Source organism: Eriocheir sinensis, chromosome 21 (assembly GCF_024679095.1).
Source record: "Eriocheir sinensis breed Jianghai 21 chromosome 21, ASM2467909v1, whole genome shotgun sequence".
Classification (NCBI taxonomy): domain Eukaryota; kingdom Metazoa; phylum Arthropoda; class Malacostraca; order Decapoda; family Varunidae; genus Eriocheir; species Eriocheir sinensis.
In genome coordinates this window covers 8,312,025-8,332,392 of record NC_066529.1, presented here as the reverse complement: position 1 = coordinate 8,332,392, position 20,368 = coordinate 8,312,025, and the positions used below count along the sequence as shown (strand labels likewise).

At 37.0% G+C, this 20,368-nt stretch overlaps 1 protein-coding gene across 2 annotated transcripts in view; it reads left to right on the top strand.

The window, feature by feature from the left end:
• Positions 1-19,883, top strand: part of LOC127001604 (1,4-alpha-glucan-branching enzyme-like) — a 19,965-nt gene extending 82 nt beyond the window's left edge. Inside the window, exons 1-16 of one of the 2 annotated variants that reach the window (XM_050866408.1) lie at positions 1-663; positions 2,693-2,862; positions 3,377-3,492; positions 5,779-5,805; positions 6,960-7,088; positions 7,963-8,107; positions 8,579-8,669; positions 9,712-9,921; positions 10,846-10,917; positions 11,664-11,835; positions 11,923-12,132; positions 13,147-13,318; positions 13,725-13,909; positions 14,966-15,073; positions 15,564-15,704; positions 16,110-19,883. The exon at positions 1-663 is cut by the window's left edge and continues 82 nt beyond it. In XM_050866408.1, coding sequence (XP_050722365.1) covers positions 563-663; positions 2,693-2,862; positions 3,377-3,492; positions 5,779-5,805; positions 6,960-7,088; positions 7,963-8,107; positions 8,579-8,669; positions 9,712-9,921; positions 10,846-10,917; positions 11,664-11,835; positions 11,923-12,132; positions 13,147-13,318; positions 13,725-13,909; positions 14,966-15,073; positions 15,564-15,704; positions 16,110-16,157 — 2,097 coding nt within the window. In that variant the 5' untranslated portion in view covers positions 1-562 and the 3' untranslated portion in view covers positions 16,158-19,883. The remainder of the gene's footprint in view (positions 664-2,692; positions 2,863-3,376; positions 3,493-5,778; positions 5,806-6,959; positions 7,089-7,962; positions 8,108-8,578; positions 8,670-9,711; positions 9,922-10,845; positions 10,918-11,663; positions 11,836-11,922; positions 12,133-13,146; positions 13,319-13,724; positions 13,910-14,965; positions 15,074-15,563; positions 15,705-16,109) is intronic. The other variant, XM_050866409.1, reaches the window with a different exon arrangement.
• Positions 19,884-20,368: the final 485 nt, after the last annotated feature.

The following is a 20,368-nucleotide window of genomic DNA, read 5'->3' as shown; positions in this document are numbered from 1 at the left end:
TATATAAACCCTTGTCATGTTGAGATAACCCGTATCCTGCAACGTATTGGCACCCGTTTGAATATCCTCTCGTGGGAACTGATGGGATGTTCATGGACTTCTTTGTGATCCTATTGATAGTTTTACACGACGTCTGCATCTTGAACGGGAAAAATCACCCAAGAAAACCCGGTTAATCTTATCTGTGGCCTTGGGAAATAGTCGTAGTGGGGTCATCGTGGGTCTGGCAGCAAAGGTTTATTTAGGAATATCAAGGTCGGGTGTTGGCAGGAGCGCACTTCTAACGTGCTGCCTTGAACACCATTTGTCTAGCACGTGTTTTACCGAGCCGGGGAGGACGTGGCAGACACACCGCCGCTCCCACAGGACACTTTCAGCACCGGAGAAGGGGACTCGAGGCTTCCTGTGGACTGACAAGCAGGGGAGAGGACCAAACCAGCCAGACTAACCCCGGACACGGCTGACAGGGTTACAGGTGCAGGGGACAGGTTACAAGTGCAGGGTTCAGCCGAGACACAGCCGCCCCACACACACGCCCACAGTCTCCCAGCAGCCCGGCACCATGATTTATGTGGACCCCAAGGATGTGGTGGTGCCCAGGATAAACGACCTCTTGAATAGGGACGGGTATTTGAAGCCCTTCGAGAATGAGATCAAACGCAGGTGAGTGTTGAGGGAGGCTGCCCAGACCTGCTGTACCCGGCATGTCTTTTTACCCCCATGGCCCAATGGGGTAGAAAGACGGGACATTTTACAGTTTCACCCAACCAACGATTTCCTCATGTGGTTCATGTTTTTCTGGTGATAGATGTAGTGAATTGCATGATTTTGTACCTAATTTCTGTCTCAAATGTCTACTTTTCGAGTTATGCCTCTTCAAGTTATGCCTATCCCCTACTGATCATCATTTCATTTCATTTCTAGGGGACCCACAGAGGGCCACTCTCGGGTGGCATGATATGCGGGGTATTCAAGGGTCCAGGACAGGATTAGGATAAGGGTTACGATGAGGAAAGGTATTAGGATATGGTAAAGGGCCTGGATTAGGGAGATAATGATTGATGATCCTATTCCTAAATGTGTCAAGAGTGGGACATCATTAGGGTATAGTTCACCGTCAAGGATCATTGGGGTAAAAAGATGGTTCATGTTCATTTGGGTAAGAAGACATCACACTCATTGGGGTAAAACGACATTTTGCATATATTGGGGTATCATTGAGGTAACATTGGGGAATGATTTGGGTAAGCTAAAGGTAAATTTGGGAGCATACACTATAGCTGTGTGTTCCAGTGTTGGCCATCTCCATCTCATTGACCCTTGAGACTATGGTGGATAAGGACCCATTACCATTGGACACAGGCCAAATGCAACATTCAGGTTACCATAGTTTACCTTTACCATGTTTCCCCAGGTACTCATTTACTGACCAGCCTGAAAGGAAGGATGAACAGCTGGGTGGGCTGTGCACTTATTACCCAGGCTGGAATGGGGTCCTTTACTGAGCTCAACCTGCCATCTGGAGGCTCTGCCAGAGCCAAAGCTGTGGCCAGCTGGGGTCCAGCAAGGCTTAATTGACCTTTTTTTGTACCAAAGTAGCAATATATCAGATTTGTAATGGTCATTATCATTATCATAATGAACATTGTTGGCTAAATAAGAGCATTCATTGATATATCCTACAACACTCCGTCCATGGTTGATAGGAATCCATCAATGCGGACTCGTGTGTAAATATTTCCTTCATGCAAGGAAGGAGAAGTCAAACAAGATCAGCATGGTGTCATGCTCTCAAATTCCTATAAGTAGTGGTGGATTGTAATGTTGAAAATTTTGCCACTCAACATTCCTCCGGCTGGCATGCTGCTGCCTCACACACAGTGCATTAGGTACTCTGTCTTTCCAATCAGAGCACAGGGGCTTGTTTTCACTGATGTAAAACATATCATTTGCTGTCGGCAGCAAGTATGTGACGATTGTTTATGGGGAAAAAATATATATTTTAATTTTCTATTTCTTACATTTCCCTGTTTCTTAATACTACTAGTAAATCAAGTGTCTATACCACAGCTATGATAAAATATGTGATTTCTAAATACTAGCGAAAAGCTGATAGGAAAATTTTTTGGGACGTACGCCGCATGCATATTTTTTTGGGTAGTTCCACCAGGGCATCCAGATGGCAGGTTGAACTCAGTGAAGGACCCCATTGGAATCCAGGCTTGCAGATTTGAAGCTAGGTATTCTAACTACTTCACCACAGAGGCACATTTAGGTATAAAGCTACTGTATCAGGGCTGGCAGATGTTGAAACTAAGCTCGTGAAATGTATATTTTAGTACATTTTAGTGATGACGTTCAACCTGTACTTATTGTTGACCCCAGACAAATCAGTACATTGGCTTATAGATATTAGAGATAGGACTAAATACCCCTTCCCCCAGCCCCATTTATCAACAGAACTAAAGACTTAACCTGGAAGGAAATCTTACAAGAAGATTTTACGGAACGTCTGAAAAATGTTGTCTCGAAATGAGGATTTTTAATCTCAGAATCTAACAAATATTATTACTAATTTAACTAAAACTGATTTATGTTTGTTGTATCCCTAGATTTGGCTGCATCTGTGCACATTTTACCATTTTGAAAACTTTTAATGAACTGTTATTCATTTATTCATATTTTATTGAAGGTATGGCTGCTTCCAAGCACTGCTAAAGCAGATTGAGGCAGGAGAAGGTGGAATTGACAAGTTTTCTCGGGGCTATGAGAAGTATGGCATCCATGTCAACCCAGACAACAGCATCACGTGCCATGAGTGGGCTCCTCTTGCTCAGGGACTCTTCCTAAAAGGAGACTTTAGTAAGAATTTGGAGTTTTATGTATGTGCAAAATTTACATCTTGTGCTCATGGAGTCTAGAAAATTTCCTTCACTCAGTTTTCCATCATTTATATTTTGCAATAAATCTAGAATTTGTTCTGTGTATTCTGTGTGCTAAGAAAATTGTAATTTTGGTCTCCTGCGAGAAAATGTGGGAACAAGTGGTCTACCTGTTCACCTTTCATCATGCCAGAAGCATCTTGTTGTGTCGCCATAGTGTATACATAAACAGATCTCTGTTAAAGTGAATTGGATACCAGGTTTTGTTGTATTGCTGTGGGATCTCATTTTCTAGTAGCCAAGAATGCTGATACTGCTGAAGTGCCCTCTTCTGAAAATTTGATATAGTATAACTGATGTATGATTTTCAGATAACTCTAAATGGCTGTTCAATCTATTTATAAAATGTTCACATGTTCTATATACAACAGATTTTTATCATACAAAAAATGCCTTATAATTTTCTTTTATCTTACTTCAGTTTAATTTTGCAGATGACTGGAACAAAATTTCACATCCCTTCAAAAAACTAGAGTTTGGAAAATGGGAGATACACATTCCAGCAGCTCCTGACGGTTCATGTCCAATCAAGCATATGTCCCGGGTCAAGGTTAGTAAATATTTCAGTAAATCCACACATGGCTTTGTCCCTATAAGTCTGGGATGTTGAGGATCAACAGTGCACACACTTTCACACCACCATATTGCAGTGGTTAGCAAGCTTGACTGACAACTGAAAGATCCCAGGTTTGATTCCTGGGTGAACTAGAGATGGATGGGCAATCTTCTTTCATCCATGCCTCCTGTTCACCCAGCAGTGAAAGGGTACCAGGTGTCACCCAGGAGTTGTGTGTCACATCTCTTCCCAGGTAGTGTGTGTGTGAGTGTGTGTGTGACTTGGAGTTCAGTAGAACTGGAGTTAACATACTGCTCACAACTGAGAGATCCCAGGTTCGATTCCCAGGGGGAGGCATCACTATAATGTCTTTCTTATCATATGTCATTAGTTACTTAAATCATTGATGTTGTTTTGTGTGGTGGTTACTGCTCAAGATTTCAATCTAAGACTTCCTTTTGTAAGTATGGTTGTTAGAAAGTCTGGGCCCACATTCATAAAGCCTGTTTGCTGCTTTTAGTGACTCAAAGTGGCTGACTCATTAGCCTCATGAGCAACTGTGAGTCATTTAAAGCAGCAAAAGCAGCTTTATGAATATAGGCCAGGACATTGCAGCAGCCTGTTTGCTAATTTTAGCAACTCATAGCTGCTCTTAAGGCATACAAGTCTAAGAGTCTTGTGAGATGGAATGAGTCATTACAAGTAGTAATGAGGTCTGGGTGTGGAAGCTAATTTTGGTGAGTAGTTTGAATAATTAAAAGTTATGTGGGGAAATTTAGAAGTAGCCTTACTTTGATTGGTTCCTCAAGTTGCCGTTATTAAATGTAGTACTTGCTGTAGTGGTTTTTATAGCAATGGCTTCTCTTTTTTTTTTTTTTTTTTTTTTTTTTTAATCTACTAAAGGCAACCAATTTAATCAGTGACACTGAGATTGATTCCATCACATGCCCTTCATCATAATACTAGTAAAACTAATCTCTCTTGAACGAAACAGATTTTTACTTTGGTCCTTAAAAATAATCTTAACCATATGGTCAAAACTATTTTTAATGTTAAAGTAAAAATCTGTTTCATTCAAGAGAGATTAGTTTTACTACAGTATTATGATGGACATGTGGAATCAATCTTAGTGTCATTGATTGAATTAGTTTCTCCTTAGAAGACAAAAAGGACATTCGGGTTAAATTAATGTGTAATTTGTGGATTTGTTCTTTCATAGCTTTAAAAGGACTGTGCAAAGTTTAAATGAAAAGTTCTTGGACTGGTATCTTGTATGAATGAAGACTTCTGAATAAATCTAAACAGCTGTATCACATTGTTGCATACATTGCCAAGTGAAATGTCAGTTATCATACTTCAGCCCAGTCACTGTAACTTGGGATTTTATATATGTATATATATATATATATATATATATATATATATATATATATATATATATATATATATATATATATATATATATATATATATATATATATATATATATATATATATATATATATATATATATATATATATATATATATATATATATATATATATATATATATATATATATATATATATATATATATATATATATATATATATATATATATATATATATATATATATATATATATATATATATATATATATATATTTTACTAAGAGGCCAGTTCTGGGCTTCAGTTCCTGATTCGTCCGTCAAAATCCTCATAATTCAACTCTTAGAGTGATGGCTCATGATTGTGGGGAATTGCCTCTGTGTCAGATTGATAAACACAATGCTCTATAATGTTCAGGAACAGGGTAATCAGCCAGTTGTTTAGCCTCTGCCCTTGGCCTCCATAAAAAAAAAGTTTGCCCATTTGTCCACCAAAAATTTTGCAATGAATCACCATCAGTGGCTTACAAACCTATTTGAGGAGATTCATATGTGCATTACCGTAACACTTAGCACACTGCCTCATGGCAAAAGTAACCTGTGGCTGGAGTCTGCCTAGTGTAGCTTCATTCAGCCAGTCCAGGAATTTTTGGTGTATGTATCACATGTACTAGTTTTGTAAGCTTACAGTTGATAAAACATTTTTCAGTTTTTATGCATTCACTGCCTTTTTAATAGTAAAAGCTTTTTTATCCATCTGATGCATCTTATTTCTATTCATATATTTTATTTATTTATTTATTTATTTTTTTTTTTTTTGGGGGGGGGGGGTAGCTCAGTATCTGACCTAAGGATTGTTTACTGTGACTCCAGAGCAACATTAATCAACTGTTGTAACCTTTGTTTTCTAGATTGGTGTGTTGGCATCTAAAAATGAGGTAACATGATGGTAATTATGCATGGGGCTTAAGTTTACTTCGTAGTAGTACTCAACAGCCTGATGTAGTTTGTCTCTATAGATGTGGTTGGCATCATGCAGCAGTAAATAGGAAACATTTAAATTCTAATTGCTTTGTCTTTTGTCAAATTTGGATCCCTTTTTTGCTAAAAAAAAATAAAAAAATGTAGTAAAAACATCTGTTTGTCAGTGTTTGTTTGGGCTTGCTTGTAACTCTATTGATATCTCGGGTTCTATTCATACCCTGATCTGTATTGGTATGTGTTTGTGGTGATTGTCATATTTCTATTTCATGACAGCTCATTGGCAGTTGACTTTTAATTGGCCTTTTTAATTTTCACATTTCCTTATAACATACTTTTTACTCTATATTATAGATAACTAATAATTAGAGACATTTTAGTACACCGGGTTCTTATTATATGTAGGGGTAGGTTGTGGAATCACCACTTTATTAGAAGGTGCAAATAAAAAAAAAATTCCATTATATAAGGATGCAGTCTGTAATCCCCAGTGATATTACACAGATGTTAATTGCCACACTTTTCCATGTCAACACTGCATTAGTGCAGTACTGCAATTAACATGAGTGGTTTCAGTAGGACATACATATGTAGTGCCATGTGGCACAATCCTATGTAGTCCACTTCTGAGTGAACAGCACTTCAATTTTTTAATGGCCCACACTATGAGGTGCATTAATTAGGCAATGCAGGATGTTGTGCCACATGGCACAGCACTACGGATTGGGAAAGAGCATGCCAGTATGTTTGCAAACCATTGGCAATAATGGTGAACCAGGCATCTTAAGCATTTCAATGTAGCTGTTCAACATGTCTTATGAGGTTTACTATTCTATGTGTGATGCCATGTAAAATAATGGTGGATGTATGTATGAACATGCAAGTTATGATCGCCCTGCAGAGGGAGGGAGTGATTGGGGTTTTCTTCATCTGCCTCTTCATGTATTTCATTGTTTATTTGTCTATTTTTGTAATTCCTGATTTTGTTGATTGCTTTGTATATGAAATGGTACTCATTTTCATATTTGTGATATATAACCATGAAATTTTGTCTCTGAAGCAGTTTACCTGAAGGTGAGAAAATTTAAAATTGTACCGTTGTTTCCATTAGATTGGTCTCCTGACTCCAAAGGACACCATGGAGGACAGGCTGTGCCCTTGGGCCACATATGTAGTTCAACCTCCCAAAACTGAAGGGACTGCCTACCAGCACCACTTATGGAACCCGCCTGCACAAGAGGTATGTCTTTATCCATGTAAAACTTGTATTATATTTTAGCTACAGATCTTAAGTTAGTTTTAACTTTTGACCTGCAACAGTATTTTTATTTACACAGCAAGTCTATCTAATCTTACTGTTCAGTGTTGTAGCCAGGTGTTAAAAAAAGGCTAAATGTTAGAGGGGTCGTGGGCTCACTGGCTCTCCTGCCCATTTATGTTCAGTAATCTATGAATAATGTACAATGTAAACTCATGTCCTCATAAGTCCTTTGGGCCCCCTGAGCCTGTGACATTTGGCATTAAGGCCCCTTTAGTGCTAGTTTCTGTTACTGATACAGAATAGGTGCTGCCAGAAAGGCTGAAATATCATCTTAAAATCCTTCCCATACATATAGTAAATGTTAATGGAAAGTCAGTGATGTTGTAGAAGAATGTTTTGCATTTGTAGTGGTTTAGGTTCCTGGGGGTGCTGGTGTTGTAAAGTGTGACGGATCTTTACAGTGACACTGTAAAGATCTGTTACATTTTGTAACATCTTCAGTGGGCTCAGAGATGTCATGAGTGTTTTGATGATTGTGATCATGTCAAGGGCAATAGTAGTACTATGTGAATGGTATATTAATGTGCTGTATGGCTCATTTCACTTGGTGATATTTCTTTCTCTGACCATAAGATAAACCTTTGTACTTGACCTCTCTTAGCCAATGTAGGAAATGGGGTTCATGATGACTGTTATTTTCTAAATTTTTACTTCTATGGTATTTCATCATTTTTGTTTGTCGGCACCATACCTACGTATATATCCTGATAAATCATTAATGTTTGCTGAAATTCTAGTTGTGCAATACAATTTGTATTACGATGTAAGCCTCTAATGTGTAAATACCCCATAGAGGTACACCTTCCAACACCCTCGTCCTTCCAAGCCCAAGGGCTTAAAAGTGTATGAGTGCCATGTTGGCATAGCCACTGAAGAGAGAAGGGTTGGCACTTACAAGGAGTTCACCACTAACGTTCTCCCACGAATACTCAAACTTGGTGAGTGTACAACAAATGTATTTGGAAAAATGTCATTCATTTTACAGGAAACTGTTATCTTGGATACCTACTGGTGGAAATCAATTACTTAATAATAGCAGCATTGTTTATGAGTATACTTTGAATGCTTTGATGATCCTTTAAATAGAGCCTTGATTCAGTGATCCATTTAACTAATTATGCCTGTCTCTACACACAAAATTATGCCAATTAACAAATCTTTTAATTGACCAGAAAGTAATAATAATATAAAAAAAATGTGTGTACAATAATGTTCTGTTAGAGAAAGAGAAATGTGGGAATATTGTAAAAGATCAGTCAGTTGTGAATGATTTGTTGCTGTGTTAAGATTGAAATGTTTTTATTGTTTAACCTCTTATAATAGATTACCTTATTTATCCTAGAATCCTACACCTCATGATAGTACATGACTTTATTTGCCCTAAAGTTATATTCCTTTTTTTCTTTCAGGTTACAATGCAATCCAGATAATGGCAATCATGGAGCATGCATATTATGCCAGTTTTGGATATCAAGTCACAAGTTTCTTTGCTGCCTCAAGGTAATCCATTTCAGACCTACAGTCTCTATGCAAGTTAGGGAACAACTTGAAATTTTAATGATAATGAATTGTTAATATTAAAGCAAAATAAGGTTTTTAGTCAAAGAGGGAAGTGCTCAAGATGTTATGTAGCAAGTAGCTATGGCTCAAAGACTGGCAGGGATGGCTGAGCTTAGCCACTTATTTGCCAGTTACTGCTGGTGACTACATTACCCCTCCACACAGTAATTTATGATGACTGTGATTACTTTCTCTGTTGGGAGTGTTTTACACGAAACTCATCACGCCTTTAAAGCAAAGATTTTGAGTCTTCTTGCTTGTATTAATGCTTTGGGATATACGATAATTTTGTCTGTGAAATGTGCCATAATCAAAGAAGGTACATAGTTCCTTTCTCACTCCAGATCTAACAGTTTGCAGTTCAACTCCTCTAATTCACACTCATTAGTTATTTTATTGAAGCATGATGGCAGAAGTAAAGGTAAAGTTAGGAGAACGCTATTAGCTGCACATGATCGTTTTGCTCAGCTCCGTACCATTGGCCCTTGAGCTTGTGATGGGTAAGAACCTATTAACCTGGGACACGGAGCCATTTCAACATCTGGGATTCCACAGCTTACTTTCAGCAGGTTTCCCAGTTACCCATTTATCAATCAACCTGAAAGGAAGGATGAACAGCTGGGTGGGCTGCATACTGAGTGCCCCGGCCAGAATTCGAACTGAAGCCCACAAATTTGTTGTTAGGCACACTAACCACTGCACCACGGAGCTGCTCCATGACAGGAATATTGGGGCTACAATGGGTCTTGTTGCTATAAAATAATGGTAGGATAAAATATAGCAGTCAGAATGAGATGAAAAGATTGTATTAGAGAATATTTTCAACAGAATAAGCTGTTATTTCGGATTAAAATTTTCCAATCAAATCAGTGAAATGAGTTTGAAAGTGGAATGTATTTAAACTAATGTAAAAGCTCAGGGGCAACTCGTTCATACACTTTAAGTGAAAGCTAATAGTGGTACCCTTTTTTTTGTCTTGTAGTCGGTTTGGCACACCTGAAGAACTGAAAGAGCTGGTTGACACTGCCCACTCAATGGGGCTGTTCGTGCTCTTGGATGTTGTCCATTCCCATGCCTCGAAGAATGTGATGGATGGCCTCAATGAATTTGACGGCTCTGACTCATGCTACTTCCATGGAGGTTCCAGGGGGGTGCATTCTTTGTGGGATTCCAGGCTCTTCAACTACTCAAGGTACTGCATTTTGGAGTTTACATACATCAGCTATTCCTTTATTTTTTGTCATTTCTCCATGTGTAGACTGACCAAAAAGCTGGAAAGTTAGACAGAACGAATATGAATGGCAGAGTAATCCAGTGCTTCCCCTTGCTTAACCTGGTTATTGGCCACTTAAGATTGCAATGGGCTTCATGACATTATTGGCCTACTTCCATTCCCTACTGTGAGTGATAAAGAACTGCATTTACTGTGGCAGCAAGCTTGAGGGTAGGCCTTACAAAGAACATACCTCTAAACCCTTGCTTGGAAATTTTTTGGGAGACTTGTATTCCATTTATATTATATGCTGGCAAATATGATCTATAAATTAAGATATGTTAATGTTTATAAGAATATCAGTCCTCCTGAATTTTATCACAGTAATTGTCTTTTCTAACAGTTTTTAGTCTTGTAACTTCACATCTCACTGCACTCAGTTTCTTGCAGGAAAGTCATTGAAAATGTAGACAGAAATGTCTTTAACATTATTTCAGCCTTGTCATTTACCCACTAATTGCATGGTGCCAACACCTGTATGTGACCTTAAAGCACAAGAAGTTAAAGTTGACGACTCGGAATTTTCCAAAGTAGTCATCAAATCTTGAAACTGAGTGTCATAACTTTCCGAGACCCAGCAGGTGTGTGAATGAATGAAAGCTTTTGAATTGTCTATGAATGTCTTGATCTTTTCTTTGGCTAAAAAGGGGACCTTTGTTTTCTTAAGTAGAGGAAATATTTACATGAAACTTCCTGTGATGTATGATACTCGTATTCAAAGAAGTGTGTTGTAAAATATTCACCACAGTAGGGCAAATATGACCTTAATATTGTTGCTTTGTTCTTGACTTTATTATTTCTGAAAAGTATATATAATATTGATAATTTTTTTGCTTTAATCAGCTGGGAGGTGTTGCGGTTTCTGCTGTCGAATTTGAGATGGTACCTCGAGGAGTACAAATTTGATGGTTTCCGGTAAGTTCAGTGTTTATACATACAAAGAGAGAGTTAAAATAATTAACTGTCAATTGGAAATAAGATAATACATATGATCTGTTTTAGTATATGTTGTAAATTGATAACCATAAAGCATTTCATTGGGCAATTTTTCCTCCATATTTTAATGATGAAGATAGGATTACTTAAAATATGCACAAGTGTGTGCATATGCTGCACTTATCAAAGACAGCATTAAATGAAAATGTGAAATAGGAACATAATGGATGGAGGGGGGTGAAATGACTGTTTGATGGCTTGAAAAAAAAGAGGAAAATTATATTGATGGGAAATATGAATGAGAGATTATATGATAAACACACTAGAAGTGTGGTTGAAAAGTGTGATGTGAATGGAAAGAATTAAACTTTATTGACCTGTATAAATATTATTTTTGTCAGAAATTCAGAATAAAATTGATAATGGATGTACAAGTGAATTTGATCAGTTACCATATATATAGTTAAATGCTGAGGAAAGGTGATGAAAATTCAAAAGTTGTGAGGAAAATGCTCCAGGACTCTTGATTGAAATGCTGCACTAAGTAAAAGGGAGTTTAGTAAAATATGGGAAGATGGGGACAGGCAGAGGAGAGGAAAAATACTACAGGGAAAAATATGAGAGGAAGATTTGTTGGGTGTTGAGGGTAGCAGGAGAGAGACTGGAGGAAAATTTATTCATCAATGATGTGTTAGAGATATTTATAGAAACATACCCTGTATCAGGTTTGATGGTGTCACCTCCATGCTATACCACCACCATGGTATTGGGGAAGGATTCAGCGGTACCTATGAAGAATACTTTGGCCTCAGTGTAGATACCGAAGCTCTGGTGTACATGATGCTGGCCAACTACATGCTACATAAGCTGAACCCAGAAACCATCACAATTGCCGAGGTATGTGTAGCCTTAGGGGTGATGATGTATGAACAATGTACATTGTTTTCATATTTAGTGAAACCTTATTTTTGCGGTTTCATTCAGGACGTGTCTGGGATGCCCGCCTTGTGTCGCCCAGTGGAAGAAGGTGGTGGAGGGTTTGACTACCGACTTGGCATGGCAATTCCAGACACTTGGATCAAGCTTCTAAAAGAAAAGGCTGATGATGACTGGAACATGGGAAATATTTGCCACGTCTTGGAAAACCGACGTTACCAGGAGAAGACTATCGCTTATGCTGAATCCCATGATCAGGTATGAAATTCCTAATTCCTTGAATAGAAAATATAAATACCTAAGGGAATTCAGTCTCCCACATGTTCCTCGTCCACAGGTTTTTGGTTCACTTAAAGAGTTGTATAGTCTTAACACACTCATCATCCATACATCATTAGTCATCATAATCATCATTGTAAGAACATGAAGTGTCTGCAAAAGGCTAGTCAGCCTACACAGAGCAACTCTTGTAAATCAAACACCACCTATCCTCCCTATCTATTTAGCTACCTAACCTTTTCTTCAAGGTATCTAGTGTATTGTCACTTACCACATGACTGTCAAGTCTCTTCCAGTGAACCATTCTTGCCTTTGCCTTTCCTGAATCTAAATTCATATAATTTAATCCTATTACTGTAAGTAGTATCCTGCATGTATCCATTTACTGACCAGTTAGAAAGGGTGAATGAACAACTAAGTAAGCTGTTCTCTGAGATAAAAACCGAGCCCACAAAATATCATAGCCATGATTGCTAACCACAACACCACCACCATAATAGTGTTTTCATAGATATCCTGTCATCTCATTTTTAAAGATTTAAATGCCTTTTGTAATGACTTTCATGTATGCAGATTGCAGAGGGTATGCATGTCAACATGTAAGCTCAAATTACTGGCCTAGACCTCATGTATGATCTAATCAGTAGTTCTTAAACTTTTTCTACCATGCTCCATCTGGGAATGGGTCTTTCCCTCCACGCCCCCTTGCATATCAGCCCACGCTCTTGTTAAGAAACAAAAATTCCAACTTTTTCCCTAAGGCTCACACCTCCCCTGGAAATTACTAACGTCTCTTTAGGGGGGCACCCCCAGTTTAATTATTAAGAACCACTGATCTAGATTTTTTAAACAGCCCCAAATATATCATTGATAGGAATAATTATATTTTCAAGGGAGTGTATGTTATTAAAGTTGGTATAAATATTTTAATTGTAAAAATTAAAGTTATGTTATCCCTTTAAACTTATGCTTTTCACATGGGCATTGTTGCAGGCACTGGTTGGGGACAAGACTATTGCTTTCTGGCTAATGGACAAAGAAATGTACACCCACATGTCCAAATTGTCTGGCCCAACTGTCATCATTGACAGAGGTATTGCCCTGCACAAGATGATCAGACTTGTCACCCATGGCCTGGGTGGGGAGGGCTACCTCAACTTTATGGGTAAGAAATCATATAATCAAATGACAATGCAATGAAGAGACTTTTGAACTTGTTTGGCTTGAGGAGACTTCTATAAGTTTACTTCCTTGATTTCATATCTTCAACTTGCTTGGATTAATTAAATAGTGACCATGGATTACTTAAATATAATTACCCCAAGCTGTTTCATTAGCACTAGAAATTTAGTACTACTACAGAGTAAGTATAGGGAATTCTTTCTCATTTATTTTTCCTTAAAAAAAATTTGTGAAATTCACCCCTGCCCATGACATGGCAAAAATTGACAGGTCACAGGACTATGAAATATAAATTTTTAAGCTTGAGCACTTGATACCCACTTGTTTTGCAGGATACTGGTGCTGGTAGTGATTGCCATGGTCCATGTTGTAATTATTATCACTTTCAGGGAATGAATTTGGACATCCTGAGTGGCTTGACTTCCCAAGGATAGGCAACCAAGAGAGTTACCACTATGCCCGAAGGCAGTGGAGCGTGGTGGACAATGACCTCTTGAAGTACAAGTACCTGAATAATTTTGATGCTGCAATGAATAAACTGGAGAGTGTGCATGGTTGGCTCAGTGCTGACCCAGTGAGTATCTTTATCTTACTTTTAACTCAAAGGAATAAGTGATGTACAGTAAGAGCCATAATTCTAAGGACTTCTCATACTATTTGTAGAATTTTAAGTGAGTCTAGTTTCTGCTTTTTCTTCATCTTTACCATATTCCAAGAGGTTTCAGGTAGGCTTGTATTGTGTCACTGTACAAATGGAAAAGGAATAGATAAGATTGTAACAGTTATAGGGAATAAGCTTACACAAAAGATGTAAACTTAAGATACTCCAAACTAATACAACAAGATCAATTTACATGAAATAAAATGTTCTTTGAGGATGCAGAATTTGCAACGAAGAAGCAATAGTCATGGGAGGCTTCAACATCAAAGTATGGACCAAAAATGCTAGTGAAACAGCAATTGGGAACTTTCTGAGCTCTGTGTAAATAGGAGGCAGCACTGTGAGATCCAGTCCCTTGGCCTGAAGGAGACAGAAATGCCATACATCTCATTTGTTGTCCAAAAAAGGCTGTGAGGCAAAGTACTACACTATTCCATTTGATAATTCAAATAATTTTATATGCAAATATATCATAGAAGAAAGCATTACGCTGGACCTTTGATGTTTGTTGATTGAACTTTTCTATTTAAAGATTCATAGTCTGTCTCTGCATGGGCAGTCATCAGTCACATAGCATGGAGGCTTGAGGTGCAGTACTGTAAATGTTTGGTGCAGAACAATACTCCCTGCATCAAGCCTTCATGTTACTGCAATCCAATGCAGCTGCCCTTCTCTTTTGCTCTGGGCCCAGCCATTGTCTTGGTTGTTTCGCTTCCACGTAAAACTTCTATATTACCAATATTGCACCATGTATTTGTATTTCACATATTTTAAAAATTTATGAGTGCAGTGCTGTGCTTACAAGTGAATGAATTAATAGTGTAGTGGCCTATTTTGTGGCTTCAGAGCCATTTAAGGAGGCAGCAAACATTTATGGATTTTTTATTGTTGATTTTTTTTTTTTTTTTTTTTTTTTTTTTTTTTTTTTCATACTGGCATGTAATGGCTAACAACCTTTCTTGTCTTCAGGGCTACATCAGCACAAAGCATGAGGGAGACAAAATTATTGTCTTTGAGCGTGCAGGCTGTGTCTTCATATTCAATTTTCACCCCAGCAAGAGTTACAGTGACTACAAGGCAAGTTGTAATTCTGTCAAAGGTAGTAGTGTAATTTCATGTCAGAATACCTGTAGGAATCAGTTACCATTTACATATTTAATTTCTGTTCATTTCCATTTGATTTCAATTTGGTTGCTAATTATTGCAAGTTCCCTTCTTTTTGTACAGCATATGCATGTAATATATTAATATGGTATAATGTTTGTTGATTTTACGTGTTATATGCTGTTCATTATGTTAAGTACATTGGGAGTGTCATGTGGGAGAAATATATTAACGAGGGAAATTTGGGTGCGTGGGTTAGCAGATAACAGATTTGTGGGTTTAAGGATACACTTTTAATGGCAATATGGATACAAGGCAGCAACTAAAAAAGTATGGGTGCTCAGATAACATGATCATGGAAGTATATGTCTTCCTGTGAGGGGGAAATAAATGTCATCAGTAACTGTGTTCAGCATGTAAATGTTGCATTGCATTTTCACAGTAATTGTATGTTCAATTTCAGATTGGTGTGGGTGTCAATGGGAAGTATAAGATTGTTTTAGACTCTGATTCAGAGGAGTTTGGTGGCCACAAACTGATTGACCACAATACGGATTTCTTCACCAGTAATGATGGATACAACAATCGCCGCTACAGCCTGATGGTGAGAATTTTGTTAAAAGTAGAAGTGGTAGCAGCAGTAGAAGTAAATTTGTAGTAGTACCTATGTAGAAATAATAGCAACTATTGTAGCTGCACCATTTGCAGTCTGCCTAGGTTATCTCATTCATCAGTGTTTCTTAATCAGATAATGAAGAAATAGAAGTTAATGGCATCTATATAGGGTGTGCAGACCTTGCAGTGCACAGTCTCAATACAGGAGTCTGTGTGTTGCCTGTGGCTCTTTTTTTTTCTTTTTAGAACATAGGAAACAGCACATAAACTTTCTTGTGTAGCATGTTAGTTATTAATTTATTTTTATTCATAATTATTATTGATGAATATTTGCAGCTTGAGAGAGTAATAGAGAGAGAGAGAGAGAGAATTAATGCAAGATTTTATTTTTCAGGTCTACATTCCAAGTCGAGTTGCTATTGTACTAGCAAAGTTTGATTGATGTTTTTCCTGAAGTAGGTCCAAGAGGCATGGTGGTGATTGCAGTCAAGTGAAAGAGGCATGGCATCTCGCCACCATAAACTTGTACCAAGATCATGTAAATTTCACCAAGTTAGTAGCAACTAAAGATATTGTACATACTGTTTTTTAGTAGTTAATTATTTAGATGTATGTTTGTGTTAAGGCCTTAAGAATATATTTTCATTATATATTGTTGGTTATCATTGCTGGATAGCATTTTATTTAAATAGACAGTTGTAGTTCATTTTGGCTGAAAATACACAGTACAGTAAAGTATAAAGACAGAATTATGAATACTCAGGCTAAGCATGCTAACTTATCTCTTTTAATTCTGAGCATTATTATGTAACACTGGGACTAGAACACTTTAAAATAATCTTGGATATATTGTTAATTTGCACCTAAAAGAGTGCTAAAGATTGTCAGGCAAAGTTTAAGTTTGGGGTTGATTGAAGATCTGGACAGCATGTGGGTGTTCATCCACCACTCAGTGATGGTTGAAAATTGTCATCTGCTTGCAATGGAACTTGAACTCTGGTCTTTAGGATTATCATGTCCATGCACTAACCACTAGACCATATCTAGATTGGTGGCATCCAAGAGATTTTACCCATTGATTACTGTCGTACTTTAGGTTTTGGGCTGGTGGTAACCTTGGAATGAATCACTCTTACTCAAGGACAGAAGCAGCATTGTTTGAGAGTATGACAGCATTTCTTTGAACTGGTTTTGCTGAGATATAAGCTTATATCTAGTCAGTTTTCTTACTAATAAAGGTTAGCTGTCTATCTCAAAATGAAGACTCCTTCCCTTTTTTTTTTTTTTTCCCATAATGTCAGGCATTTATTATAAAGGCATAAGGGTATTAAATTATTTTTTTATGTGTGAAGTTGTATTGAAGAAGAGATCAATCAATTATATAACAAGAGATAAACTTTAGTATATCTTCATACCACAACAACCACATAGGAATTTGAATTTGGCACTGCCAAATCAATACCTAAACTGCACCATTCCTCACCTTTGAACCAGCATAGATCTAAATATAAGTTATGCCTTTCAGGCAGTGTGTTTATGAACATTGACCAAAGCACTAGCATATCTGTAAGGAAAATAATTAAGATGAAACCTTTTTTATGCCTTTTTTTTTTCTTTTTCAAGAAATATGGAAATATTACCCAGACAAGGGTTTGGTCCAGCTACTGAAACAAAGTTCTTCCATCTAGCAGCAGATTGTGCAAACATTGGAAACTATTCTATTCCTGACTTACTTAGAATTTTGCAGTCAAGTATAGTAAGGAACACTTCTTGACTCTCTTAAAGCACACAGTTGCAGCTCCACCCTTCCTTTAACCTATGCAGTATAATCAGAAAGTAACAGCTTGCCTCCCTTCTGGTGTTGGCAAATTTTTTATCCTTATTTTTTAATTAATTAATTAATTAATTAATTTATTTATTTATTTTGTTTCAAAAATAGGGCAATAATAACACACATTGATGATAATACATAATAGTAGTACTTACTGGCCCATGAATTTAGTAGTTTTGACCCTTCCAAGGCTGGGATTTCTCAACCCTAGAGTGCTTCACTTGACATATTTGGGTGGGAATCAACTTGCATCTGTGTACCATTGTCTGTGCCTATTTTACAGAATTTATTTTTATTTTTCACAAGTGCAACACATCTATCTATCATATTTGCATGTTGTAATAGATATGTGTTGTGGAAAGTATTGGTTGTGACTAATTTTTGCTTCTTTATCGCTTGCACTAATATAAACGGCACATATTTTTTCCATTTATTTATATTTGTGGTGCCTAATTGTTTGCACATCTACTTATTATATACAAGCATCTATTTCATGCTTCTGTCATTGTTCACAGACACCCCCAGTCTCTCTAACTTTACACTAATAGCTTTGTAGAGTGTGGTAGTCAGTGAAGCACTCAAACAAACAATTGTCAGTGCTTCAAGCCCTCTAGGGAAAATGTATGGGAAGCATACATGTGTGGGAAGCTAGCAATCCACACAGCATCAGTTTTTGTAATGGCAAATTGGGTGGCATACCTGTTACACCAATAATCCATGATGTAAAAAATTAGCACTGTAGTTGTTATTTTGATAACGCCTTTGGGGTGTATAGCGGCATAGCTGTTAAGCCGATATTGTCTGAGGGGGTAAATATTAGCAGCATAGCTGTTATATTGATAACGCCTGAAAAAAGAGGTAAAATTTAGCAGCATAGCTGTTATGCTGATATCGCTTGATTATGTAAAAATTACCAGCACCGATAGCACTGTGTAGGTTAACTCAACCAATTCCTTCATAGTGAACTTTGTGGTAAAATGAACTGCCACAACTATTGTTATATTGTTACTTTTATTGTATAATTTTCATTATTATTTGTACAGGAAACTTCAGTTATTTAACATTTTTTGCACCTTTTCATTATTTTGAATCACAGTTTCTGCCATTTTGATATTAATTTTCAAAATTCACGTCAGATGTCCACTCGCCACCAGCTAGTGCTGTTTGTAAGTAGTCGAGTAGAGAGGTTCTGCCTCACACTCACATTGTCTTCCCTGCTAATTTGACCATTATGAACATTACTATCATGGCTCAACCCAAGACTTCTGCCACTACTCCTAGCAAGCGCTGCCATGTGCTGCCAGCCCTCATCAAATGTGGAAGCTATTTGAAGGCATGAAGCTGGTAATGGCTACACCACATTAGCTAGATTTAAATATTATGAGGTCATTTTTGTCAATAATTTTGAAGCAGAAGGACAAGAACAAGCAGTTAGCCTCTACTTGCACTGGCCCAAGCATCCTAATACTCACTAGGACATAGGATTCTAGGGTAGTTAAGCTGGTACCATGGATTGAAGACAACACAGCCAAATCAGTGGGTTGTGTAAACGTATTAAAAACAAAAATACAGTACTACTACTACTGCACATATTTATTTTCAGACTGCATGTCAGTCATGCTCCCAACTACCAGCTGGTAGTACAGATGTATATACTGCCTTTTTTATTCATCGTTATTATGTTACAAATAAAGGACATTAGAAACATTCCTTCTGTTTAATAAACAAAGGTGTAAAATCACAAAATATTCACATAATTTTCATATTTATTGATTTTTGTGAGTCAGGGAGGTGGTCAAGAACCTACCCTCTTATTTTACATGTAATTCCTATGGGAAAAACAGGTTCATAATGTGACAGGTTTGCTGTTTGTCTACTTTCTTTTGAATTATACTGTGGCAAGTTGCAGGGGTTTCCTGTATTTATATTATTTTGATTATTATTATTATTATTATTATTATTATTATCATTGTAGTTATTACTTTTATGCTTTATATTGCGTCTACCACTGATGGCCTGATGTTTGACCAGTTGACCACAAAGAAGTGGAACGGAATTTTACTCAGTTAGTTGTAGTTAGTTTGGCTTTGTGTAATATGAAATGTAAAAGTTATATTGATTTTACTAATTACAGGTTAACTAGAACATAATGTATTGACCTTGGCTTATTGGCTTTATGAACACAACAGGGTATAAAGTTGTATATTGTGTGCTCAGTTGATGTAGCCATTAATTTATAAACCATGCAATTCTTTCATTGTTTGTTGCCAAACTCCTTAGACAGTTGGACATTACTTATTTTTAAAAACTAAATAAAATATTTTTTTGTTTTAACAATCATTCATTCTCCTAAAATCCTGTTTCATGAAGAGCAGTTTGTAATTTATACAAAGTATATAAGGTGACATCTAAGAAAGAAGAAGCAGAGTAGCAGTACTTAAAGAAACCCATGGCCCATTTTTTCTATTGTAATAAAAATTATTCAAGGATTGGTTCCCAGCCACCTGCCCTTGTCCCATGTAATCCCGTTTCCTAGTAAATACCATACATCAAGGGTATGATATGAACTTTTCATGGCCACATATTAGGTAAAAAGAGGTAAATTGTGTAAATCAAATTACAAGATCTGCCTTGTAAGTCAGGATAGTTGATAAAATGAGAATAGCAATCCATACTTGGGTGCATTGACTTGTCCTTGTTACATTAATTTTTGCTCTGTGTTGGTCAAATTGCAGAAATTTTCAAGGAAGGCAAAGAAAAGGGGAAAGTTAATAATGATAAATTTCCACCTCATCTAACCTTGCTTCTTTAGACCAACAAGC